A 26,778-nucleotide genomic window follows, 5' to 3' on the forward strand; every position below is an offset into this window, starting at 1 on the left:
ACCTACTCACAGACAGAGAGGCTGCAGTCAGTTGGCATGTAAAGGTGTCCAACCCCCTCCACACCCCCATCAATGGTCTCTTCTGGTGACCCCTCCACACCCCCATCAATGGTCTCTACTGGTGACCCCTCCACACCCCCATCAATGGTCTCTTCTGGTGACTTCCACATTGTTTTGAAAGCTATGACGACATTCTCGTTGTCTTCATGCTGTAGTGCTCAGACACTTCATGCTCCCATGGACCCTTCGTCCTGAACTTGGGCTTCAGTACGCTCGATACAAACCCAATGAAGCATTACTGAGGGGAAACATTCCCCTCACAGCTAAATAATTCACTTCCTTTCTTCTGTCCTGTTTAGTATGTCATTGGCAAGTGGTTGTCACTGGCAAAGTTTGCCATTCCACTGGCAAAGTCTCGTTGATTTCTTGGTTTGGACCTCAGCGTCTATTGGCAGAACCGTCGGTTCAGTGAGACGGCGTCTCTTTTCCCACCGACTGCCTCCATTGGTCCGTTAATATGGCTGCGTGACGATTACGCCGTCTCCTTGACAGACTTGATCCTCACGAGCAACTCAACAAGTTCTCCCGTGTCTACCGCCAGCACTGCCTCCATACCGACCTGGGAGCTCTCTTCATGCCGAGGACCCTTCGAGTGGGCCCGCAAGCCCACGTTTCTGGGTGCAGTACAGGTCCTCGTGGTCAGTGTCACAACTGGAATAGTGCCACGAGGGCTAGACTGATGAGCAGCGTGTAATCCCATCGGCCACCACCGGGAGCAGCAGATCCGAAGGCCAGACCCCGCACAAACACTGCATTGGTGTAATTAGTGGGAAGTTCCACGTTACACGCCAAACCTTCACAGCACGAGACACACTCCTGAAAGAGAAGGAGACACAAAGTCCAGGTGATAACAGACAGGATTATTAACAATATCAAACAGAAACTCGGCATCACATTACATGGGTATTAAAGATGTGTATAATGTATATAAATGTGTATTGAGCAGTAAGATTTGTAGATATATTAAATGAAAAATGGGTTGCTCCATGAATAATTCATATCTGCACGAGAGTTCATGTGTTTGTGTGTTAACTCAACGTGGTGTGTGTGTGTGTGTGTGTGTGTGTGTGTTAACTCACCGTGTGGATGGGGTGTGTGTGTTTGTTAACTCACCGTGTGGTGTGTGTTTCCATGACGACTGCAGCCCGCTCTACTGCAGTCCTCTAGCCCTGCACACCGTTTAGTCACAAACTTGGTTTTCCCACGAGGCCCAAAGTGATGTACTGTCATACAGTACTGTGTATCTGTAGGAACAGTACAGACAGATATACACACACACACACACACACACACACACACACACACACACACACACACACACACACACACACACACACACACACGGACCCTGAGCTCCCTGTAGATGTGCTGTGAGCACTAGAAGGGACGGGGACTGTATCATGGGGAATGTGATACGTCCTGCATCAAGCCGGGGTCCCTCACCTTGAGGACACCACTTGTCTTCAGCCCAGCGATTGCAGCTGTAGTTGTCCAAGGCCTGCTCACACGTGAAGCACTTGAAGCTTCTGGGATACGGGGTCGCTGCACAGGTGTGTGAGTTGGAGACACATCAGAGTGTGTCCAGACACAGGTAAGACCATGCCAGGGCACGGTGTAAAAATACTACTGGCCCGCGTGTGGTTTACACAGTGTTAAAGGCTCTTTGTTAGGACTTAATCTTCCAGCGTTATGCTGTGGAAGCTTACGTGAAACTGGATGAGACAGAAAAAACCTCCAACTTCCAAAAGTAAACCTCAGCCACTCACCTCCCTCTGGGGGCCTGATACTGTAGAAGTTGATGCCGTCGCTTCTGACGGCAGCAGAAAGCAGGCCGGAGGTGACCAGGAGGTAGACGGCCGTGGCAGTGGTCATGCTTACGCAGGCTTTGGAGAGGCCACGTCTGAAATGAAGACACACCGGTGAAGACAAAGACGTCGTCATACCGTGCCTTACGTTCACAAGCACTTTAATGATTTCCACACGGTCATTCGGGGCTTAAAATGCACTCGGAAAAGAGATGAAGAAGGCAATAAAAGTCCCCATTTAGGTAAAAAGCCCTTTAGTGGTTAAACTCAAGTCTACACTGGGATTAGCATCATGACCCTTTCAGAGTAAGGGCCCTTTAGCCCAGACCAACATCCAGGCCTCCAGTACAAAGCATGGAGGTGGTTTAATGGGATCAGGCAATGGCAGTGCCAAACGTCCCCAAACAAACCGTTTACGTGCAACGAAATACAGACACCAGATGTCAAACAAGACAAATAAGCCTCAAGTTTGAACCAGACGATGACCATGCGTGGCCTTCAAACGAAGATGGCCAGACACGCACTTCATGCCACTTGAAGCAACAGCCAACAGTGCCTTGGTTTGGCTTGACAGTTCACATAAGCTGCAACATTAACCTCAAACAAGAGAAGAAACACACATCGAATACAGTAAACAAAGGAAACAAGCAATATGAAGAGAAAGATCACCAAGAGCCTCTGAATGACCCAGTAGTAATTACTTGATGTTTTCATCCGAGCATCGTTCAGCTCTTAGAACTGATTCCTTCGTTTGATTTGACCAAGTTAGAAATATAAAATAAGAGAAAGTGAGGGTTAATAAGCTCCTTCACTGTCATTTCAGGCTATATCAGATCTCCAGATCAGAAAGTCCCCCTAATGCACCCTACTGGGTGAGAAACTGTTGATTCCCACATCATAACCCCCCCTGCACTGTCAGTCAGGTTATTCGGTCTCAGTTTGTTTGAAACGTCACATTTTAACAGGCAAAATTAAATCAGGCATCAGTAATCAAGGCAGAACTCTAGCTATACAGAATACGGACGCCGGAAAGATGATGAAGGGATGAAAATAAAGTCACTGAGTGACAGAAGTGATCTTAGCACCGCACAGACACCTGAGGTGGACTGTGTTTGGAATGATGTTTAATGTTAACACATCTGACCAGCAAAGAAGTAGAACAAGCGTGACCTTTTGACCTTTCCCTGGCTTCAGGAAGCGTGATCTGAATCTCATGCACATGTTCACCAGTATGAAGTTCAGCCTTTCAGGCCACATTTGCCTCTGTTGGTATTTAATTAGCGTCATCATGGATCATGAAGTAATCCACGTTTATGTTGATGATGTCCACTTATACTCAGCAGTTAATTCTACACACCGGGTTCACTGTTTACACTGTGTTTGCTACCAAGAATCCAGTTGCCATGGATTACATCATTCCTTTTGATTCCTGTTAGTTAAAACTAAATTTGCTGGGTAAACGTTATGGTAAAACTGACCCGATAACAGATCGCAAAAAAACATCAAGACTTCTCATTTTGTCATGTTCAAATAAAGTGAAAAACGCCACCAGCTGAATGAGGTCGTGTGAAAGTACACACAAGGAAAAAGCCCCTAATCATTATGGGCATGGACACACGCTTAAAGGGACAGGAACCTAAACGCAGACTTGTCCTGTGAGGAGGGAGACGTGTGCACTGCGTCCCCTGTCCCTGCTCCACCACGTCCCCCCGGCTCTATGTGGGGGCAGATAAGTGTTGTGAGCCCCGGGCTGTTCATTAAGACTGGATACAGCAGCCACTCAGTCTGAACCATCACGCTCTAACACCCCCTCACAGTGTGGCCTGGAGGGGGCGCTCCAGGGTGCTGCCCTCAACTGCTCCTCATACATATCGCTTTGCTGCGTTCGGGAGCAGACGGCACATCTGAGTTCTCTCTCTGTGCGCTTCTTTAAGCGAGGCCAGTGTTTGCAGTCCCCGCACGCTGTGATAAAGAGTGGCGTGACTCTCCCTAGACCTCCGTTCAGACAGACTCACTGCAGCTTTGATCAACAGGTAGTTTTGTCATGTTAAATCAAATAAATCTAAATACTGACCTTAGCATAAATATCAGTGGGACGCACGTCTTAGACACACGTGTCATGGACACATGCCTTGGACACGTGTGCCTTATCTCTATACACAACAAGTGCTTCTAAGCACAGACAGAAGTGTTTTTGAATTACGTCGTTGACAGTGATTGCTTGAGAGCCCTGGCAGGATAAACAGACTAAGGGCACTTAGCACTCACAGGTCAGCAGGACCAAGATCTTCTCAGCACAGAGCGAGACACATGCTGGGGTAGGTGGTTCTTACGGAGTCTTCAGCTGACCTTCTACCACACACAAGCCTTCAGAGCACACTGCCTAAACACAAGAATGGCTGAAGTGTGGCCTTTAAGCTCTGAAGAGGACCCACGAGCGTTGAAGAGCGGTGTCAAATAAAGCAATTACTGCATTAGTGCTTCTGGACACTAATGGAAGACCAGCAACAAAGGAAACTGGACATTGGAATTTATATCAGGGGCCTAATTGCTTTGTCATGCTGGTACTGGAAAAGGGTGGAATGTAAACGGGTCTCGGAGACGTTGCTGCCCGACAGGTTTGAAGGCTGACAGGAACACCTCCTCTGTGTGCTGCAGGAACTATCTGATCTTTGGCCTGGATCGTCCCACTGGCCAGACGGCCCAGACAGCCCAGACAGCCCAGCCGGACGTCTGAGTAATAGTCTCCCTCCGCAGACGCGGTAAAATGAGCACACTGCTGCTCGTCTGTGTCTGTGGGCATGTGGAATGTCAGGGCTTTGTAAAACATTTGGTAACAACAAAGCCTGAACTTCCAATGATAATACTTTACCAAATAAAATACCCCTGGCTAAATTACATAAACAAGCAAGACATGCTAGTTTTATAGCTTACAGAAGCACAGGACTGCTTTAAATGGGAAAAAAGCCAACAGTGTAAACACTTCATAGCAAATCAGAAATGTATCCATATCCAGATTGCGTGAAACAGAGTCTTACCTTAATGCCATGGAGTTAAACATGAAACCGTGAAGCGTGAGGACAGAGCTCTAGGATGAGTGAGACAGCCTTGCATGAGATTCTCTAATGAAGGAGAAAAGAGCCTGAGAGCCAATTTCCCTTTTCAGCTCCGGCCTTACAGGGTCGCAAAGGAGTCAGTGACCCTGCAACTTCCTGAGAATACAGGGTTCTGATTGGTTGACTGGACTTGGTGGGAGCCTGGGCCCCCTGTGTCAATTCAGCAGGCAAGTGTAAAGCCAGTAGGTATAACCCAGGTAATTACCCCCCCCCCCCCCCACACACACACACACACACACACACACACACACACGAGCGCACACACAAACAACACACACACATCCACAGATCCACGGATACACACATGCATATGTGCACAAACACACACACAACCTCACATTACATCAAACGAATCCCAATCAACAACCATAGATTAACTGGCCACTTACTGTAACCTAGAAAAAAATCCATGCACTTGGCAACACACACTGGTTAAACCTACCAATCTGATTTAGCAAATGAATGATTATTACACATTCTTAATGAGTGATTACACTCCTACGCCCACACCTACTAAACACACATTCGGAGAAGCAGATTCTGATAAGCTTGTCTTTTCAAGAAATAACCAGCATGTTGTAACTGGTTACTACAAAACAGAAATCTACTCTTCAAACCAGGAGGTAATTCAGAATCTTTCTCAGATTCGCCGTGTCGCTAGGAGCGGTCTCTATCTACCATGATGGGTATGGGAGAAGTGTTGCCACGGTGACAATCGTTTCCAAACATGCACCTGGCAGGAGGGCTCACATTTTTGCAAGGTTTAACAGCTTCTAGCTGCGGAGAGTTCCGGAGACTTCCAGAGGGGTTTGTTTGGAACGAGCACCTGACCGCACACTTCACATGCCATCTGGCTTCCATCAGCAGCGCGTTGCATGAAGGCGCTAATGACTTGTTTTCATGCAGCTACACTTTGTGTTCGTTCGGTTACTGATCTGTAAGGTGGCCAACTCCACATGTGAGTGCACGCAGGAGCACTGCCTGGTTTCTTCACCCCAGCACTCAAACTCCCCGTTGGTCGTATCATATCTGTTTCATTCTAGGTTATATTACAAGTACCGTGTTCGACACACACTTGCTGCTGTAATGTTACTGTACTGCACATCATCAGAGCTCTGAAGACTAAGACAAAGCTAGCTAACAGTGTATCTGTGAACATCTAAGAAAGCGATGAGGCACAGCTGGTAGCAATGTCCTAGGGCCCAGAGGTCTGATGACGTCTATCTGTTCTTCAAGGCCCCTCCGGTGAATTTATGAACACGCATTGCCAAACCATTCACAATAAGCTCAAACGACCTTCATTGCTTCTTGAACACACAGTCAACATGCTGCTAAACTTGTTTGAATTTTATGCATTGCAGAATAATCCTCAAATAATCCTCAAATAATCCTCAGCATTTATAGCCAGACCAAATCAGGATGACTGGGTGACATGCAACATTTCAAGTGTTGCAATCTTTTGAATTGTGTCTGTAAAAATGTGAAGGATAAAACAACTTTACTCAACATCAAAGACCACATGTGAGTAACTGAAAGCTTCAAAATGCACCTTTCCCCAAAAAGCAAACAAACAAACACAACAAACCAACCGCAACAACAAGAATATGATGGTTGAGGTCTCTTTCTCGATGCCTATACACAAATAGCTCAGATAATGAGGCAGACCTGCCCCCCTATTGACATGCTTTGCCTGCGGGTAAACAGCCATGCTGTCAGCCCAGAAATGCACGCAGTACAAAGAACGTCAACTTCTCCTGCGTCTTTTGAAGCAGGTAGACATCACGGGGTACGTTCAGGCATCACGGGGTACTTTCTCACAACACATACTCTGTAGCTGAATATTAAACACCTGAGATACTGATGCAACAATGTAACAGAAAGTACAAATGTAGATAAAAATTCCCTCCGAACTACGGAAGAATCAAACTGTCATGGTGCGGCAGGTACATAGACCAAGGGACGGACACACACACACGCGCAACCCCCCCCCACCTCACACACACAAACACACACACACACACACACACACGCAACCCCCCCACCTCACACACGCACACACACACACACACACGCAACCCCCCTACCTCACATACGCGCACACACACACACACACACACACACACACACACACACACACACACACACACACACACACAACCCCCCCACCTCACACACACACACATACACACACACACACATACACACACACACACACACAACCCCCCCATCTCACACACACGCGACCCCCCCACCTCACACACACACACACACACACGCAACCCCCCCAGCTCAATCACACACACACACACACACACACACACACACACACACACACACACACACACACACGCACACACGCGTGCCACCCCCCCACCTCACGCACACACACACACACACACACACACACACACACACACACACACACGTGCCACCCCCCCACCTCACGCACACACACACACACACACACACACACACACACACACACACACACACGCGTGCCACCCCCCCACCTCACGCACACACACACACACAACCCCCCCACCTCACACACATGCAACCCCCCCACCTTACACACACACACACACACATACACACATGCGCAACCCCCCCACCTCACACACACACACACACACACACACACACACACACACTCACACACTCACACACTCACACACTCACACACTCACACCACTCCCAGCGCTACTGCCTTGGTTTGTCTTTTAGCCAGATCGCTACTGTGTGCCTCCCCAGTGTCTTAACTTTGGAGAATTGAAACACTCCAAATATGCATCTCTGTCCCCACACCCTTCACACTAACACATATAGAGAACATCAGTTCTCCCTGCTGCTCTACTATACAGCTGCTCTACTATTTCACTTAGTGCTTTCTTACATCCAAGTTATGTAGAGAACTGCTCAGTTTAAAGCCCCTCATAGCTTTACAATCAGTGTTGTATCAGGACAGCAGAACGCCAGGAACAGGAAATCATATTCTAGTAGGACAGAACTGCACAAGAGATATCATCATGAAGAAACAGAGGTAAGAGATATCATAATGAAGAATTGCTGTTCTTAGCTGGTATTATGTTTATAGGCCCATAAAAATACAAAGCTTAATTTATGAACATTAGTCTGGCCCTGAAGTTATACCACAGTAGCAAAATATTTCTCCCCCCAAACCAGTCGCAGTTATTGGTAGCTGATGGGGTGATGGTTTAATTATTGTTTACAGTGTTGTTTTGCAGTTTTAGGAGACAAAGACCATGTCAGTTCCACATATTGCTTCAGGTTGAATCTATTTACCTGAACAGTCTCAACCCAGTTAAAATACAAACAAACCAACAAACAAAACATGGTTTATGCAAATTAAAGGCCTCTAAAAAACAAAATTTAAATGTTGTTACTTCAGACTAACTAAACAGCATCAGTGTTCTGGTTCTAGTGTTCAACTCTTAGTGACGTGATGATGTCAGCGGCCTGTGAACTTGCTTTGTGGGCTGGACTGCAGGAAGTGTCACAGGTACCAGATTTACAGCTCTGTTTTCATGAGACTCTGCTACTCCCCTTTGCAGAGATGTACACAGCAGTAGCCCCGCCCCTGTGAGCGTCTCGCTGGCTCACACGAGCCCGAGGGGCTTCGCCACCTGACGCTTTAGACTCCGTTTGGATTTTGTGGTCTTAGGTGAACAGAAAGACTCAGGACTGTTTATGATGTGAACATGAAACCAGATCATCACTGTTTCACCCTCTGGCTTTGCGGTTTCCATGGTGCCCAAGTCAAGGTGGTTTTGGAGTTCTTGTTTCGTTTCTGTCTCCAGCCACTTTACCCAGATCTGAAACACTGAAACACTTCTGACCACTCAACTATACAAACCAAAGCAAATGTATTTATTTTTTTGTCAATTGTGATTTTCACCCCAATCGAAATTAGTCCTCAGCATTGACCCTTCTGTGCAGTGAGAACTCACACACGCACTAGTGATTACTAGGCTGTGGTACACACACACACACACACACACGCACTAGTGATTACTAGGGGGCTGTGGTACACATACACACGCACACACACACACATATTAGTGATTACTAGGGGGCTGTGGTACACACACACACACACACACACACACACACACACACACACACACACACACACACACACACACACACACACACACACACACACGCACGCACTAGTGATTACCAGGCTGTGGTACACACACACACACACACACACACACGCACGCACTAGTGATTACTAGGCTGTGGTACACACACACACACACACACACACATACACACACACACACACACACACACACACTAGTGGTTACTAGGGCGCTGTGGTGCACACATGCCCAGAGTGGTGGGCAGCCCTAGCCCGGTGCCTGGGGAGCAGTTGGTGTTAAGTGCCTTGCGCACTTCAGTTATGGCCAAGGGGATCAAACCCACAACCCTCCGGTCACAAGACCGCATGACTGCCCCAGGTACACAGCCTATAAATGATTGACATGGTGCACTCCATATAAGGCTGTGAGGAGAGAACACACCCACACGGGGTGCCCAGCCCGGGTGATCAGTGTACCCGCCTGCATGGCGTGATCACCCCTCCATCTGTTTTGGCACACAGAGCTGTTATCAGTTAAAACAGCATCGGACAGAATAGGTAAGCATGGGACACTCAATTACACTTGTTATGGGAAGCCCCTATCAAGGGAGACATAAACCAGATCAAATTACTGTTTGCAATGACATTCAAATAAGTTAAACAAAAAACAAAACGAAGTTATCACGAAGATCCTCATCCTGGACATGCCAGTTCAGGTTAGCAGGACACAGTTTAGTGACTCACCCTGCTGGGCTGTATTTGGGTATATATACATTGTAGAATACATTTAGAATTTGAATGAAAGAATGAATGAACGAATGAATGAATGAGGTTCTTGAGATGCCCAACTGTTCATAATGAGCCTTGAAAAAATCATCTCATTTTAAAAAAGGTAAAACCTCAATGTTTCTCAAATGGATTTGATGGCCCATATGAACAGCAAATGATTGAGATCAGAGATGCAGGTTTAGCACTCACAGCTGAACTTACGACTTCATTCCTGTGAAATCTGACAAAACTGTTGTCCGAGTTTCTGAGAATCAAACATGTCTGAAGTTTTCAGGCGGAGCTCCTCACGTGAAGCAACAGGTTCTTCAACAGGTTCTTCAACTCCAAATACTGCATTTCTTCTTCTCGCACTGTAAATGTCAACCCACTCACCACAGGCAGAGAAAAGGCAGCCAGAGCTTAACAAACAGGCCCAGGATATAAAAGCCCACAGGTGCTTTCTGGGACGACTTTTACGACTCCCTTCCGAGCACATCCATTCTCTCTCGTTTGTCAGCGTTGACCAAGAGAAGAAGTGAAGGGGTAGACGACGTTTAGGCTGTAAAGCACCAAGACCCCCAGGACAATTCGACAGGAATGAAAGAACATGTAAAAGAGCTGTAAGGGCTACAGTCTCCCTGCTGTGAAGGGCTTGTTGACGTTTGTCCTCCATGGGCCGGGCAGGACGAGAACCACAGCTGAGGACAAAAATGGAACGTTTGAGACCTACTTGCTGGGACCCTTTGAATGCTGCTGAAGATTTGGAGGATTTAGGAGAGACATTCAGTACTGAAACTACATCCTACATTCTCAAAGCAAGCAAGCAAAAAAGGTTTTTTCCTCAAGTAAAGGTACTACGCAGGTGAAGTCATGAGTGGGAAACAGATTTGTTCTGACCTATAGGTGTTTAGTTGATGTTAAGGTGTGTTCAAGACTAAAATACAAAACTGTATCATGTATAATGGGCTTTGTATATTTGCATAAGAATTGCATGAGTGATACTTACAGGTTTGAAGCATGAAGTTTGTTTTTCCAATCAGATCAATGTAAATACTCTCCCACCTCTTTGTTTAAAGTGGTCACACAAGTTCTACATTTCTTTTATAATTCTTAATAGTAATATATAATCCAAAAATATGTACCTGTCTAACCAGAAAATTCCATTGCCTTTCTTTCAATTTTTTTAGCTTAAAAGAAAAAAACTTTTGTCTTATGTTTGTTATATAATATATATAATAATATAATATATATAATAATATAATATATCACTGCTCCGACACGGAATGAAAACCTGGCATTCATCAACAGACATTTACAGTGACAATATCAAAACCCAGAACTTTCAATTCTACCTTTTACCTAGTCTGATTGTGTGGATTATGTGTGACTTGTGTATTTGTGTGTTAACGGGCCGCCCAATGGAGGATGGGTTCCCTTTTGAGTCTTGGTTCTCCCGAGGTTTCTTCCTATTCCTCACCATCATAGGGAGTTTTTCCTCGCCACTGTCGCCTTTGGCTTGCTCATTAGGGTTCTGGACCCATAGTATTGTTAACCTTGTAAACCCTGTAAAGCTGCTTTGCGACAACTTGAGTTGTTAAAAGCGCTATACAAATAAACTTTGATTGATTGATTGATTATAAACTGTTATAGGTCAGCTTAAAATCACTTTTAAATTTTTTTAAACAATTTTACACCTCCACAGATTCACATTATTTACTATGTCTACACTTTGACCAAACCAAAACAATGAAAATAAAGTTTGCATTAAATACAGCAACAGACTTCGTTTATGAATTCAACAGCTGTGAATAAATAAACAAATAAACAAACACACAAACAAATAAACACTGATTTGCAGGTTCCAGGTTGCACCAAATTAACAAACGGTTTTCTTGGTCACATGAACCACCTATGAACATTCAGGACCAAGAGCACTTGAAGAGGAGGATCACAGAGAGGTCACACGCCTCAACGCTAAACGAGTTTAAATGGTTGACCACCGGAATGAGGCCGTATTAAAATATGAAAAGAGTTTAGGTAACGGTAACACAGTTATGGCCACACTTTATAAAGGCCACACTGAAACTAAAGACAAGGAGGAGAGATTTTGCGTCAGCGTACCGTGTATCATCTGGTTGACAGGAGAAATGCTTCCTTCCTCCGGGCACTCGTGTTTAGAGGCCGTGGTGAATTACGATCGTGAGAGCACCCTGCAGTAGATCATCTCTGATTGGATCGAGTCATTATGTCATGGCCCAGAACAGAGTGTACAAATTGGCCCGTGACACGGCTGTTAAACCACAGCACGAGTCATTCTGTGCTGCTTCAGGACTTCTCAGGATGTGAAGAATTAATGGACCAAAGTGTAAAACGCCCCACTTGATCTGGGGACCGAAACATATAATCAAGACATTAAATAAAACACAGGTCATCACCCACCCGTAGCTGGAGTTAAAGTATTTTAGACTAGAGAGCACAGCTCTGTGACACTCCACTAATCAACCAACAGGCAATAGCAGGAAGCGAAAATGTCAATTTGATCTCTAAAAATGGAATCAACTGTTTAAAAATGCAGTAGTTCAGTTCAGGCCTGCAGTGCAGTGATCTCTGCAGCTCCAATGTAGCTGGGAAGATTTTAGAACAAAGCCACACAGAACTGATGTGATTCAGAAGGAAGAAGTGAGATCAACACCACTGGCATAATCAGAAACGACCTGCCGTCATTTCCGATGCTCTCTGCACGCCGTGCACGCCGCTGTCATACGTTAGAATATATGTGAAATACATAAGGCAGTATTCTGGGTTTTCTAAGGAACAAATTTAGCTTCCCAAAGCAGGTCCGAGCAGCAGATGCCACTGAAGCCAGAGGATGTGATGACGAACCCTGTTGATGCCAAGGGGTTCAGTGGGATTGGTCATTCCTCTACCTTCAGAGATGAAACACAATATCTAGCACACTAAAACCTATTGTGCCTTTCAGAGTTTAGGATAATGCCCTCTTTGATTTCCTCACCGTCAAAAACAAACTATAACCAGACCTGCGTTTGCTTGCTCCTGGCATACCACAGAAGTGCATACCTTACTGTTTCCACAGCGTTGGCCCATATAACTCATGGAGGGATTGTTAATGACCTGTTGAGCTGGATCAGGTGTGTGTTGGGAGTAGGGGAAACCCAAAGGTGCTGTGTCAGGGAATTCTAAAGCCGATACTGAAAGTTCTACATGCGTGCACCTTGAACCGAATACTGAAAACTCCAGCACTAACCAGACTTTCAACTGCATAACTTTCACTTCCTAGATGATAATATTCCACAAGATTGTTATATCTTCAGAAGAATCAGATTTGATCAAATTAATTTGCAAGATGACTGTATGTAACAGTGGTCAAGAAGCAATGGTAAAAAAAGGAGCCACTGAGCTGAAATCTGGAGACCAGAGCGAGATAATCGTCTCCACTGGACCTGAGAAACAAACCAGGAAAAGACGTTGAGCAGACGGCTCTCCCCTCCCATGACAGTTTAAAAGAAAAAGAAAAATTGGTAAAATTCTATTATACTTCCAGAGTAATTTTTAAAAATATGGTATGTCATAATTGTTGCTGGCATAACAGTGCTGAAATGACGGTAACACAATGTCAGTGTCCCAAGCCCAAATGCTTCATCACTTTCTTATGAGAAACTAACCCTTTAGTGCATAGCTCTCTCATTACATGAGGGTGAGAGACCAGGGTCTGTTTAATTGGCCAACTGATTACACCCTATACAACCCCTACTCACCCCTCCCCAAACCCCCCCCCTCCTCCATCAGCCTCTGAGAGGCCCTCCTGTTCACTGGCCTGTGGGTTCAGGGGGATCACGGTCCCAGAACAAGGCCTCTCTTTGTGGAGTTCGCCCGGGCAGGAAATGGAGATGAGTTTGTCCACTGCCTCGGAGGACTGGATGAAGCCAGTGGAGAACCACGGCTCAGGTGTCACCAACGTCAGCGCTGAGAAGATGAAGCTGCCTTCACAACTCAAGGTTCATCCAACATGGTTTCCACACAGCAGATGCCTACGTTCCTGGTTGGTGTGGAGACACCAGTTCACTTCTCTGATTTGTCCTTGACAGAGCAGCACCGTCATCTACATGATTCACACTGTGTTCTGTGACATGAGTCTGCACTCCATGGTCAAAACTATGGCTTCAGTATATTGCTACATACTGATATACTGACATGCCTGTAATAAAACGGCAGTGAACCATGAATGAATGTCACATGGCTAAAGTCTGAGCTGTACTGAATTAATAGACAATATTTAAGTTTGGATTAGTCACAGCACATGAATGATGTTACTAATGTGAAAGCCATAATTCATGACACTCACGACAATCATCTGTTAAGCGATTCCTAATCTGATTGGTCAGCTTACACAACAAACCAAAAAAATGAGATTTTCAAAACCACCTTCTATATAGTCTTCTGTATAATCTTCTATATAGCAGCCACACAATCACTCACTGCCTATTATCTGTAAACTGAAACTTTTAAATCTTAATGTTATAGTATAATAAGATGTGTTTTGCTATTGTGTGCTGGAGTAAAGACTTAATTGGCTGTATAACTTGCTGGAATATGGGTTTGATTAATTTAATTTACTCTGGAGCATGCCTGGTCCTCTTTCAGGGGCTTTGCGAAGGCCTTTAATTAACTGGGCACAATACTGCGTCTGGGAGCCCTACACGCAGACCCAAGTGGCCATTACCCCAGCCAGGGCTTTTGTCGGTGCTGATTTGATGCTGCACCAATCTAATCTCCTTAGATGATGAGAGATTGGGCTCTATCCCTTGTTAAGATTAAATAAAATCCCATAGCTGTCTGACCTGGGATCAGAGCCAAGGTAATTCAGTGGAGATGCGTGGATATTCAACTGGTGTGAGTACAGGCAGCTCTTATCTTGAGTTGTTGCAGGACGTGAGGCCAGCAGTGTTCACTGTGTACCTGATGAACTTCACAGACCTGGATGTGACATCCACACGGCAGGTGTGAGTGTGTACCTCAGAGGTGACGACAACATCAAATACTGCTCAATCTCTAAATCAAGTTCTGCAAAGTCATGTCTGTTTTCAGGCATGTCCGATTTGGAACTTCTTAACAGCATTAAAGCAGAAAGCATTACAAGATCTAGAGAGCATAATCAGCACAATGTCATGTCAAGACAATGATCTGTAAAACTTTACTACTGTATCTAACCTGCAGTAATTACATTGTTAACTATTCCAATATACTATCAGATATTACCACGTTATTAACATCATCAACTCCTACAGTTGCACTGGTAAATACCCTGATAAGTGTTTCGTTATACTGTACATCCCTGTATTGGCATAAAGACAATAAAGTTTAATCAAATTCCAATGAACTGACTTAGTACTGAAATGTAGACGTTTGTACCAGAACTAATAGCAGACCGACTGCACCCTCAGGTCACCTCTTGTCCACATTCAGGCATCTACACGTGCTGGAGGTGCAGGTCAACACCTGCCCCCGCTGACCTGTGCACCAACCTTGAACAAACACATCCATTCACTCTGCAAAACAATAAAAAATTATCTTCCCTCTACATTTAATACAGTAGTGACCTCTTTTGGTGTGATTGAAGTAGCATGCCATCCAACCTATACAACAGTCAAGATAAAGATAAAATCCCCACAATTGTGCATTACCTTTAAGTACCAGATTTCAAAGTGTAGTTGTAAGAAAATCCTAATGGTTGTAAAATGTAAACAGTTATGGTCTGAATAGTGAAGGATGTGGAACAGTGAGCAAGAAAGGAAAATGTTATAAATGTGTCTGTTGGAAGCTAAGAGGTCTTTTATGAGCATAAGGAAACAAGAATGTGCACTTTAGGCCAACAGGAACCCTAGCAGTTGAAATACAGCACTTAAACAACTCATAGTATCCCTGCCCCGTTATGGCCATGGAAGACAACTTTGATTTACAGAGTTGTGAACAAAAGAAACAAAAAAATAATTATCTTTTATAACCCATATTGTTCTTCATTGCCAAAGAACACACACCACAACATCTTCACCAACTTCAATATGTTTGACATGACCGCACTTATGCAACATACTGAGCATAGCAGACGAAGACTCACAAGTCACCGGAGCTAAACAGAAACGCCGCCCTGGGGAACAACCCAGTTCCAAGATCGAAATAATGTCCCTCCAAAACAATGATGTCATGGACTATCAAGGGAAGGAGCCATTTGCTTCAGTATAATAACAGTCTACATTTAGATGAGCTCAAATAGCTGAGGACATATTTTTTCTTCGAGGGAGCTGAGGGTATTTTTCAGGGCCCTTCAGGGCATGGAGCAAACCTCTACTTAAAGAGAACCCAAATATCTATTTAGCAAAAGGCGTTTGCACGTCATGCTAGTGGGCAGAAAGAGAAATAACTCCCAGAAAACTCTCAAGCTGCCTAAACAGAACAGAGAAGATGAGTCATGAGATTCGCTACAGTAAATCATCGTCGCTTCTGTGAATGGCAGAGGGTTTGAAACCAGTAATTATTGTCACACTCTAACCCAACACAACACAGTATACCTTCAACGGGCCATTCAGCTCACCGTCAGAGAAGATCTTGGTACTCCATTGAACATCTAAGTGTTTCTTGGTACCGAGATTTCAGAAGCGCTGAATGTGTTTAAAATGGGGCCAATAGAACAGACAAAAGACTAAAGTGGCACAGGGCCACTCCAGCACCGGCGTCGGTAAACACAGTGTCGGATACCAGCAGCGTTTCTAGGCACATGGTGTCATTGCTGCTGTGTTTTTCTCTCCAGGGTCTGTGGTTTTCCCCACCACATCCACACAGAACTCCCTCTCCATCTGTCCCCCTGGATCTTTCATCAGCTGCAGACTTTTTTCCAAACCAGCTTCCAACATAATGAAGCTGCTTCTTTGTAAGCAAGTGATAAAAAGTTAATTGGCACAACATGACCGTTTTCTACATTCCAAAGCACTTGGCTTGATTGAACGAGGCGTGGCCAAGACACAGACCTCACCGCAGGGTGGAGGAAAAACTTAATCAAAGAAGAACAAAACTTAATCAAAGTGGGGCTGATCCAAAGTGTTTTATTAAAAATGTAAAGCAATAAACTATTGTCTATGAAATGGTAACAAAAGGATCCACAGTCTACTGACTGGCATCAAAAGAGTAGCCTTACCATCCCATTCTTATTAAATACAGTCTCACAAGTAAAGAATGATTACCATTGATGTAGTTATGGAATTAACTGAGGTTTATGCTTTAATGACATTATGCTAGCTTTAAGTATATATGTATTTACTTTAACATCCAGGTAAAACATCTCTAAAAGAGTTACAAGTCAAAGAGTCAAAAAGAGTAAAAGTCTTGCCAAATTGTAAAACACTGCTGGATTTAAAAGAAACATTCCTTAACAAGTGAACCGAGTTTAAAACATTAAATGTTAAACTCTTGCCTTAAACCATCCATTGCAGGCAAAGGATGGTCTGACTTCAGTGTTAATCTTTGTTTTTATGCCTTTTTAAACTGGTTTTTCTTGAGCAGAGCTTAAAACCTAAAGGCCCAGCCCAGAACACACCGCAGCCCCTCACTGACGTCTTTCGTCCACTATGACTTTGCGTTTGAGGAGGCAGAGTGAACTGCACTTTATGTTATCGGGACGCACGGCTCCTGACACGGAAACCCGACTCTAAAGATGGCTCGGGAGTGGGAGAGTCCGCTCTGACAGCCTAATGGAACCGGCCTCATATCTCAGAGGCTCCATGGCTCTGGAGATCTCTTCAAGCAGAGAGGGGGCACTTCAAAGAGAACAAGGCCGCCTGTGATCTCCACCCGTGCTCCAACTGCATGGGAGTGACTCCAGACTGACAGCTGGGTAAGAGGAGAGGAGGAGTTCTCCTTCCTGTCTCATCACACGGAAAACTGACTGATGGATGGAGACAGAGAGGCAAGAGAGAACTGGGGAAGGAGAGAGAGGTTGTTGATGGCAGAATGATGAAAAGAGAAAAAGCAATGGTGGAGATTTGTGGCAGCTGGAAAGGTATAAATGAGGCTGGTGTGTTTAACCCAGCCAGCTGTTCAACACACCAGCTGTAACTGGTAGTAATTAGCCATCAGGTAATGCAAGATATATGTGGTTTGTATATGCAATTAGACAGAATAAGATCAGTTAAAAAGGAGCTGGAATGTTTTCTTCAGTTTCTTGTCAGTTTTCCATACTCAGAAGAGCGAACTTAAACATCCTGAACATTACTGACTGAACATCAGAATCTTCAGTACCACTGAAGTTAAATACAAGTAAATACCATCAACATTGTACCTTAAAGGAAAGGCGCAGAGCAGAGCAAGGTAGTTTAACAGCCCACATTTTCAGAAGTTAAGAGTATATAGCCAGTCTGCTAGCATGCACAGTGAGTGTTAGTCCTTCCTCTACTGTCTGAGTAGAGGACTGATAATGTCTGGAAATGTTGGACGTTTCACAACCCAGCAGTGATACTGCTGTGTAAAAATATGTCTAATAAAACTTTTCTAAGGCTTACAGGCTGATATATTAAATGTCATACAGTTACGCCTATAATACACATGTCTGTTAGGGTTATCAGTACATGTAGGAACAAGGTGTTTGTGCTAAAGTGACATGAGTGGGAATATTTTAAAAAAATACATTTCCTTTCCTTTCAGACTGATGGACTGGTAAGTGTGTGATTTCTCAGCAAGACACACCGAACACTATCTATTAATACAATGACACAAGTGAAACTCAAAAGTTTTTAGACATTATTAATAAAACACACTTTAAGATATGAAGTCTAAAAAGCTCCATAATTTTATTATGTGACAAATATCAGGTTTTTGCCTTAGACAGGAAGAAAGCCAACATGTAAACTCCACTAATCTGATATCCTGTTGCTCTTTAACTATTTGCCATATGGGTTCTGCACCTGCTCAATAGACATCTTAAAAGCGTGTATTAGATCAAACCGGGGGAAACAGGGACATTGCTGTTTTAAATACGTATTTTATTGCAGCCATCACCAAACCTGAACGTGCATGGTTTTGGGGGGATTAAAACTATGAATGACATTCTGTGGCAGGGGTCACCTAAAGGTCTGTCTTTTCGGGGGGCACCCACACACACACGCACACACACGCACGCACGCACGAACGCGCGCGCACACACACACACACACACACAGGACCCTACAACTGTCATACGCGGTTCAGAATCGTTGGGTTGCTCTTCAGACTTCCAGCTGAATTTGTCCTGTACTTTCTTAACATACTGTGTTTGCTTTCTTTATAGATAATATGTGTACTGTACTGGTTTTCTCACTTGGTTAGGTGAAACCGACCCGGTTCGGTTACACGCCCAGTCTCATGTCGGTCTCTTCCTCAAATCGATCCACCGATCAGTAAGACTTCGAACAAAACCGAACTGATATTTTCTCGGTCTCCAGTGTTTAAACGAGTCAACCGCTACTTTCATACACCGAGAAATCATCGAATTGTGGAATAATATCGTAAGAAAGTCTCCAAAAGTGTCAACATGTTCATTATATATCACTGGAAGTTTTAAAGCATGACGTATTCTTACCTTAGAGCCAATCTTCCGTCGGCGAACTTTGAAATGACAGAATCTCTCCCTTAATACACAGAATTACACACACACACACACCGAGCGGCTGGTTCACACACCAGTGAGGCGGGTTGGTCTGCAGGCGTGGTCCAAGCGCAGGTGAACTTCCCGGCGACCTGACGCTTCACTAAAGTGCCTCTGTGTGTGTGTGTGTGTGTGTGTGTGTCTTGGGATATTAGCACAACCTCATCATTTTACACGAACATGTACAAAAACGGACACGTGACAAGTTCATGACATTTATTTCCATCAATGATGCGTATCTGAGGTTCGTACTTTGCAGCTAAACCCTGAATTCATGGCTCTGAAGCACCAGGTTAGCATTAAGAAAACATAAAACAGCACATTACAGCACCAAACAGAAGAAACTGATCTGAACAGACCCGAGTGCAGACTCAGAACCACAGTTTTGCAACAGAAAGACCACAGATGCAGTAGAGAGATATAAAAAACTGGACCATTAAAGAGGGAGACAGGGACACTTCACATCATTTGACAGGAAGACCACCATCATATGTGCATGGCACCACACACCAGTGCCTCAACCAGGTGCTTCCTCTCAAAGAATTAACCTTGTTAATAAGGTTTTATTTACTTCAGGTCCTCAGTTAATATGGGTACAAATGGGTACAAGATACAAAAAAGCCTTTCTACGATAGGCAGAAGTGTATCACTCCTGAACACAGTAAACACAGTCAGAGGAACAAAATCAATAACAACTGTCAGTTCTGTCAGCAAACTACTGAGTGAATATTGATATCTAGAACAAAACTGATCATACAGTAAAAACCGGTTTCTATACATCAGCCTCATTTGGTTGTGACTGCCAGAACAGATACTGTAATAAAGGAAATAAAAAAATGCTCAAACACAACATAATGTTGCAATTCTATTTTTTGGTTTATCTTGTTTTTAGTGCTGTCAATTCCAGGTGCCGCGATTAAAAGTCCTCACCAGGATTTTGCTCAAGCTTCCTGGATTGTGTTGATTCCACTAATTTTACCTGGATTGCTAATTAGAAAATCTAGCAAGCTTGAGCAAAATCCTGGTGAGGACTTTTAATCGCGGCACCTGGAATTGACAGCACTAGTTGTGTTATTTTAGTCAGGTGCTGAGTGACTAGTCAGCATGACGTTGTGATGGAGATATGAGAGGAAGGAATATGAAACAGAATTTATTATTCACCTTCTCACTCTTTGTCCTGGAACACTGCGTGATGAACTGAGTCACTGGTCAGCATCAAAACAGCAGAATTCTTCAAGCATTCAAAAAACCGTTTCCATAAAACTGTAGCAACCCCAAATCTAGTAGCACACATTAGCATATTGGCTATTACTTTAAACCATAAATTATTAATGTCTGGCCACCATCACATGTAGTTCATGCATGTTTCTTTGTGTTGGACCTGAAAGATGTTTTCCTGCCTATATACTGAACACTAACAATAAGCAAACAATCAAACAAACAAATCAATAAATATGCCTGCAGACATCACTAATTAAGGGATAAAAGGAATAAATAAAACACACAAGGAAAAAATAAATAATGAAAAAAAAAACATTCTCAAATTATTCTTAAAAGTATTAGTAATATAAATAAATTCATCAAGTACAAAATTCAGCCCATATTACCAACATTTTTCACTGTACAAAAAATGTAATACATTCAAGGGCCTTAAAGGAACAATGTTTGAGTTCTAAAACAAACTAGACATGTCTCTACTCGTTGTAAGTAGGCAATAAAAGCTAGCTGAGATGCTGCCAATTCCAAAAGCTTAGAATGTCCCTTTAGTTACACCTAAGGGTGTCAGAGAAGGCGGTGTTGATCACGTGGCTGTATCACTGCTGTTTGCAGATAACCTCCAGAAAATGTGGGATGTTTTTGCTTAATTTATATTAATACTTTTAAAAATTAATAAATCAACTTTGATTGCTGTATCACAAAAGGAGTCAAAACAGACAGATTGACAGAGAGAGAAAAAGAGAGGCAGAGAAGGAGAAAGAGAGAGAGAAAGAAATAGAGAGAGAGAAAGAGAGATGTTGATAGTGCTTTTCTGTAATAGGCAACTCATTGTTTCTATGTCAGTGTGTACTTATGTGAGGTTGTCTTTGAACCAGTTTAACATGGCATGAAGCCACACATCCAGTGTGCTGTTCTCATGAGGATGAGAAAGTAGAGGTATTGTTGATGACAAAACGTTCTCAACATGGCTAGAGGTTCAGAGGTGAAAACAGTTGTGCTGGTTTTCCTGAAACATAAAGGCGCTCCGTGGGACGTGATCCTGTGGACAGGAGGACAGAATGCCGAAGCAGAAGCCATTTTTCTTTGAGCTGAAACAGAAACAGGGAGAAAGAGACTGGAGTCATGAAAAGTTTGATAAATGACGTGTCCTGAAGCTTTTCCCATAATGGGAAGAAAAAACTTCGCTCTGTAAAAAACTGGTTAATATATACCTCCCCCTAGTGGACACACACAAATCTACATTGGGAAAACTGAGAAAAGTCAACACTGTTTCTCATGGGTTGTAGCTTACAGTTACAAATAGGTCCCTTATGTAAGACCAACTTATTTAAACCCAAGCCTCAATCCATATATGCCCACAATCTCTTAGCAAATGCCAAATGGTTTAAGTAAACGTCCTGCTCTCAGACGCTTTCCCAAGGCTTTTGTGTCTTTACAGGCACAAACCTTTTTGTGCCGTTTATAAAGGAATTGCTCCATCTTAGTCGAGAAGCTGGCACTGTCTGACCACAACTTTGAAGCCACTCATGGCTCCAGACATGCCACATTCTCCTGAAATCTAATTACTAGCGCACCATTAATCACAGTTTAACGGAAACGGGCCAACGGACTTTGGCATTGGCAAAACCAGATCCAATTAGGCTGGGCTACAACACGACTCTGAGGTAAACAGACAAGACATTTTTTCTTCTTCTTTAAATAAAGGTCTATTTAGTAGGATGTTACATCAAATTCAATCAATTACGGCTCTCTTTCTAACTAAGCCAGGAGGAGGTGGTCAGCTCCCTTTCAGCTGGAGGTTTGCTATACTGCTTGGTGTTTTAATCTGGTCATTTCCTGTTCGAAGGAAGAAAGCTGTGCAATATCCTGAAAAAAAGAGGAGAAGGAAGCAAGAAATGCTTAATCTAAAAAATATGGGCTACACTGCATCATCAATCTGTAGCGTTGGAACAGCCAGTGCAATAAATCCAGTTTAACGAGGTCTTTGCAGACAGCAGAGGTCAGTACTCTGGTCACTGGACTGGTGTCCCTCACTAACCATGTGGCACTCCCCATGACACAGAAGAAATGAGCAATGTGTCTGTGTGCTGGTGTAGTGAACGGACGTGACTACCACCTCTGTGGCCTTCACTTGCTACTGTGGTGGTACTGTTGAGCCGGCTGCGTGTGAGGGTGGTGGTGTCGGCGTGGGCTTGAAGCTGCTCCACCTCTAATGGCGTTGCTTGGCACAGCACTGGCAGCTGTGTGATGGTGTCCAGCACGGATGGGTTTGGCTACAGGACACACATGGAAACCCAGCGATTAATCAGTTCTACAGATCACGTCATCTGTTTCACGTGGGTCTCGGACCTGGCCCCGAGCCGCAGTGCTGACGCTCACCGATCTGTGCGGTGTGGCTCCGGCGAGCCTGGTTCTTGGCCCTGACGGCCTCTTTGATGCGGTCCACCTCCTGCTGGTAGCGCTTGCGGTCATTCATGCTGTTCTCCTTGGCCTCCCTGAGCGCCATCTCCAGGGCCTTCACCCGCTCCACCGTGGCCCGCAGACGCTTCTCCAGCTTGGGCAGCTCACAGCGCAGCTCGGCGTTGTCGCGCACCAGCTTGAGGGGGCACAGAAAGACGGGCCAGGCGCCCCAGAAGATGAGGAGAAGGTTTCGACAGAGAGGCTGGAGGTCAGTGAGTTCTTTTTGGTTCTCTGTTCTGCAGCGGGGTGTGAACGTCGAGCGTCACATAGCAGACCTGCTTGTGGACCTTCGTCAGCTGCTCGAGATTGTTCTCCAGGAAGATTATCTTCTGCTTCTGGGCCAGGCTGCCCCCCGACTCGTCCGAGTCCAACTCCACACTCTAACAGAAAAACAAAGAAACTGTAATGACTTTATGTTCACTGATGTCTTGTTTGCCAACGTTAATGTTGGACACTGCTGAACAGCTGAACTCTGAGACACAATGGCAGACACAAGATATGGACATATAAAAGAAACAAGAGAAAAGGTCGTAAGATGAATAAACGATGGCTCATCCCCTTGGGAAAATGGCTGTAATCCGATGTAGCTCAGTGAATATGACTGTGTGCTGATTCTACTGCTGGGCCATAAATTACTGTTCTGCCCTGATTCTGTCTAACCCAAACCGTAATCTGTGTCCAAAACGGTACATAAATCAGGTAGCTGGCACATGTGAGACATGATCTTAACTAACGTGGCATGCCAACATTAAAAATATTTCACAGGCACCAACACCTGAATCTCTGTTCAGAATTCCAGGCCAGAAGCTGTCATTCTGTCTGCTTGGGTTACAAAAACATTTCCATTGTTTTTTTTTTTAAACAGCATAGCTCAAAGGAAAAAGAGAGCCGGTGAAGTCAGGAAACACCCATCGCTGGGAGGGGAATCTGGCCTCGGATTCCTTTTAGAGTTTGTTTAATCGTCACTCCAATGAGGTAAAGACATATTTACTTCAGTCATAGCTGCCAATGAAACAGTTTCCTAACTACGCTGGAAACACCTCAAGCAGTGTGTTCCATCCTCTTCCTTTAAGACACACATGCACATAACACCTTCAACTACTGGCCACAGAATGAAGGCGTGGAGCTCAGGGACATCTGTGGTGAATCAGTGCTCGGTAACGCCCAGGCACTCAAACAGATGACAGAAAACACAGAGACTCTTACTCTGCTGACTCGGGTGTTCAGGTCCTCAATAAAGATTTTACGCAGATCGTGAAGAGTCTGCAGCTCCTTCGCCTGTGAGTCAGTAGAGAAAAAAGCTTTTTTACATTTTTTAAAAGATGTGAAAATAGGCTTTACTGTAAACCCAGTTATCATGATCTCGTAAAAATATTTCTGGAGCGTCTAATGGTTTTGTCAGGGCGACTCCACCCTCGGGCTCGTGAGTTTGTGGGTGTGTATGTATGTTATCAGTTTCATCTGTCTCTCATCTCGTTAGCGTTATATGTTGCACCTGTGTGTATTTAACATCTGAGTATTTACACTTTCATGCGTCTTGTTTCTGTTGTCATTCGTTGTCGTTACTGAGTGATTGCTACATGTTTGCTTTGTGGTTTTTGTTTGAAATTAAACTTTAAATTAAAGACGCTTGTGCATTGGCATCCTGTGTCATCCCGATGACAGGTTTTAAAATAGATTAATAAAAAATTTGAAAGAAAGTGAAGGTTAATTGTCATGCTCTAGAAGCACTTTAGAAGTTGCAGTTTCTCACCACAGTCTCCTCAAGCCCCTTCAGATCTTCCCTGGCCAGCTCCCTTTTCTCATTCAGCAAACTAATGGAGAAGAAAACATTCCTCATCTAAAATTGTTCAAGCATTTTCCTCAGTTGAAACTTCTCACTGAACACATTCACCATTCTGGACTTGAGTATGACACAAACAAAGAGTTGTGGGGTCCAGAAAAGGCCTCGCTGAACACAGCGCACTCACACCAGCTTCTGGAGCTTCTCCGTCTTCTCCTGTTCCTCCTCCCTCAGCTTCTCATAGTCGGACAGGAGCTTCTTCTGCTCCAGCTGAAGGCCCTGGTTCAGACTGAGTGGACACCAACAGACCTTGGGTCATTACGTGAGAGGACCAGCTGTTTCTCACACACATTTACACACACATTTAGTCAGTGGGTTAAAATTTTGTTCATGAGTTCCAAAGAAGTACCTAGTTTTATGACAACAGTGAAGAAATTAATGGAAGTTTGGTTTTACGCTGACATTGTATGACATTGCAAAGACTGAATGAAAGGAAGCCGAGGACAGGTAGTGTGTCCTAACTGGCATCTTGTGTCCTAACTGGTATCTTGTGTCCTAACCGGCATCTTGTGTCCTAACCGGCATCTTGTGCAACTTTTGTGGATTTTTAGTGATTTAAGGACTTTTTTCTGTATTGCACTGAGTGAAAACCTTCTGAAGAGAATACTAACTCTTTCAGTTCATCGAGGATCCTCTGTTTCTCTGTGATTTCATCTCGGAGGCGGGAGAGCTGCTTCTGATGAGCCTCTCTGTGAGTCTCCATCTGCTCCTCCAGAGCTTTCTGCACAGATCACACAGCACAGGTGAGACGTGCACACAGCACAGCACAGGTGAGACGTGCACACTGCACAGCACAGGTGAGACGTGCACACACTGCAAAAGTTAACACATTTGTGTTTGGTGAAGAAATGAGTACAGAGTGTACTGAGCAGGTACGCTGGGACATCTTCGCCCCCCCTCACCCCCCCATATTGCATCTCCATTGTAGGGGAGTGTGTGTGGCAGGAAGATGGTGGTTTTGTACCTTCATCTCTTCAGCATCCTTCATCTTACTCATGTGTTCCTTCTCCTTGTCAATTGCAGACACCTCCTGCATCTTTCCTGTATTAACAGAGCGCTCACTGTGAAACAGCCCAGCACAGAGTTATGGTCTCTACAGCACAAAGTTATGGCCTCTACAGCACAGAGTTATGGCTTCGACAGCACAGAGCTATGGCCTCTACAACACAGAGTTATGGCCTCTACAGCACAGAGTTATGGCCTCTACAGCACAGAGTTATGGCCTCTACAGCACAGAGGTATGGCCTGTACAGCACAGAGTTATGGCCTCTACAGCACAGAGTTATGGCCTCGACAGCACAGAGCTATGGCCTCTACAACACAGAGTTATGGCCTCTACAACACAGAGTTATGGCCTCTACAGCACAGAGTCATGGCCTCTACAACACAGAGTTATGGCCTCTACAACACAGAGTTATGGCCTCTACAACACAGGGTTATGGCCTCTACAGCACAGAGTTATGGCCTCTACAACACAGAGTTATGGCCTCTACAGCACAGAGTTATGGCCTCTACAACACAGAGTTATGGCCTCTACAGCACAGAGTTATGGCCTCTACAACACAGATTTATGGCCTCTACAGCACAGAGTTATGGCCTCTACAACACAGAGTTATGGCCTCTACAGCACAGAGTTATGGCCTCTACAGCACAGAGTTATGGCCTCTACAGCACAGAGTTATGGCCTCTACAGCACAGAGTTGTGGCCTCTA

At 44.4% G+C, this 26,778-nt stretch overlaps 2 protein-coding genes across 2 annotated transcripts in view; both read right to left on the reverse strand.

Annotated features, from left to right (window-relative positions):
- Nucleotides 1-94: 94 nt before the first annotated feature.
- On the reverse strand, nucleotides 95-19,669 carry lypd6b (LY6/PLAUR domain containing 6B). Its single transcript, XM_076998330.1, has 5 exons — nucleotides 19,480-19,669; nucleotides 1,827-1,960; nucleotides 1,504-1,602; nucleotides 1,174-1,304; nucleotides 95-876 (listed from the first exon to the last, which is right to left on the reverse strand). The coding sequence occupies exons 2-5, from the start codon at nucleotides 1,930-1,932 to the stop codon at nucleotides 706-708; spliced, it is 507 nt and encodes a 168-aa protein (XP_076854445.1). The 5' UTR covers nucleotides 1,933-1,960; nucleotides 19,480-19,669; the 3' UTR covers nucleotides 95-705.
- Nucleotides 19,670-19,747: 78 nt separating this feature from the next.
- Nucleotides 19,748-26,778, reverse strand: part of kif5c (kinesin family member 5C) — a 30,618-nt gene continuing 23,587 nt past the window's right edge. The window contains exons 18-26 of the mRNA XM_076998329.1: nucleotides 26,031-26,107; nucleotides 25,678-25,787; nucleotides 25,194-25,295; nucleotides 24,977-25,037; nucleotides 24,430-24,501; nucleotides 23,499-23,603; nucleotides 23,143-23,359; nucleotides 22,880-23,036; nucleotides 19,748-21,851 (exon numbers count right to left, since the gene is read on the reverse strand). Coding sequence (XP_076854444.1) covers nucleotides 22,891-23,036; nucleotides 23,143-23,359; nucleotides 23,499-23,603; nucleotides 24,430-24,501; nucleotides 24,977-25,037; nucleotides 25,194-25,295; nucleotides 25,678-25,787; nucleotides 26,031-26,107 — 890 coding nt within the window. The 3' untranslated portion in view covers nucleotides 19,748-21,851; nucleotides 22,880-22,890. The remainder of the gene's footprint in view (nucleotides 21,852-22,879; nucleotides 23,037-23,142; nucleotides 23,360-23,498; nucleotides 23,604-24,429; nucleotides 24,502-24,976; nucleotides 25,038-25,193; nucleotides 25,296-25,677; nucleotides 25,788-26,030; nucleotides 26,108-26,778) is intronic.

Source organism: Brachyhypopomus gauderio, chromosome 3 (genome assembly GCF_052324685.1).
Source record: "Brachyhypopomus gauderio isolate BG-103 chromosome 3, BGAUD_0.2, whole genome shotgun sequence".
Taxonomy (NCBI): Eukaryota; Metazoa; Chordata; class Actinopteri; order Gymnotiformes; family Hypopomidae; genus Brachyhypopomus; species Brachyhypopomus gauderio.

Excerpts from the sequence above, each read along its gene's own strand:
- lypd6b (XM_076998330.1), bottom strand. The coding sequence starts at position 1,932 with ATGACCACTGCCACGGCCGTCTACCTCCTGGTCACCTCCGGCCTGCTT. Across the intron at positions 1,603-1,826 it reads TATCAGGCCCCCAGAGGGAG|CGACCCCGTATCCCAGAAGC; the intron begins GTGAGTGGCTGA and ends ACACCTGTGCAG. Across the intron at positions 877-1,173 it reads ATGGAAACACACACCACACG|GAGTGTGTCTCGTGCTGTGA; the intron begins GTGAGTTAACAA and ends CTTCTCTTTCAG.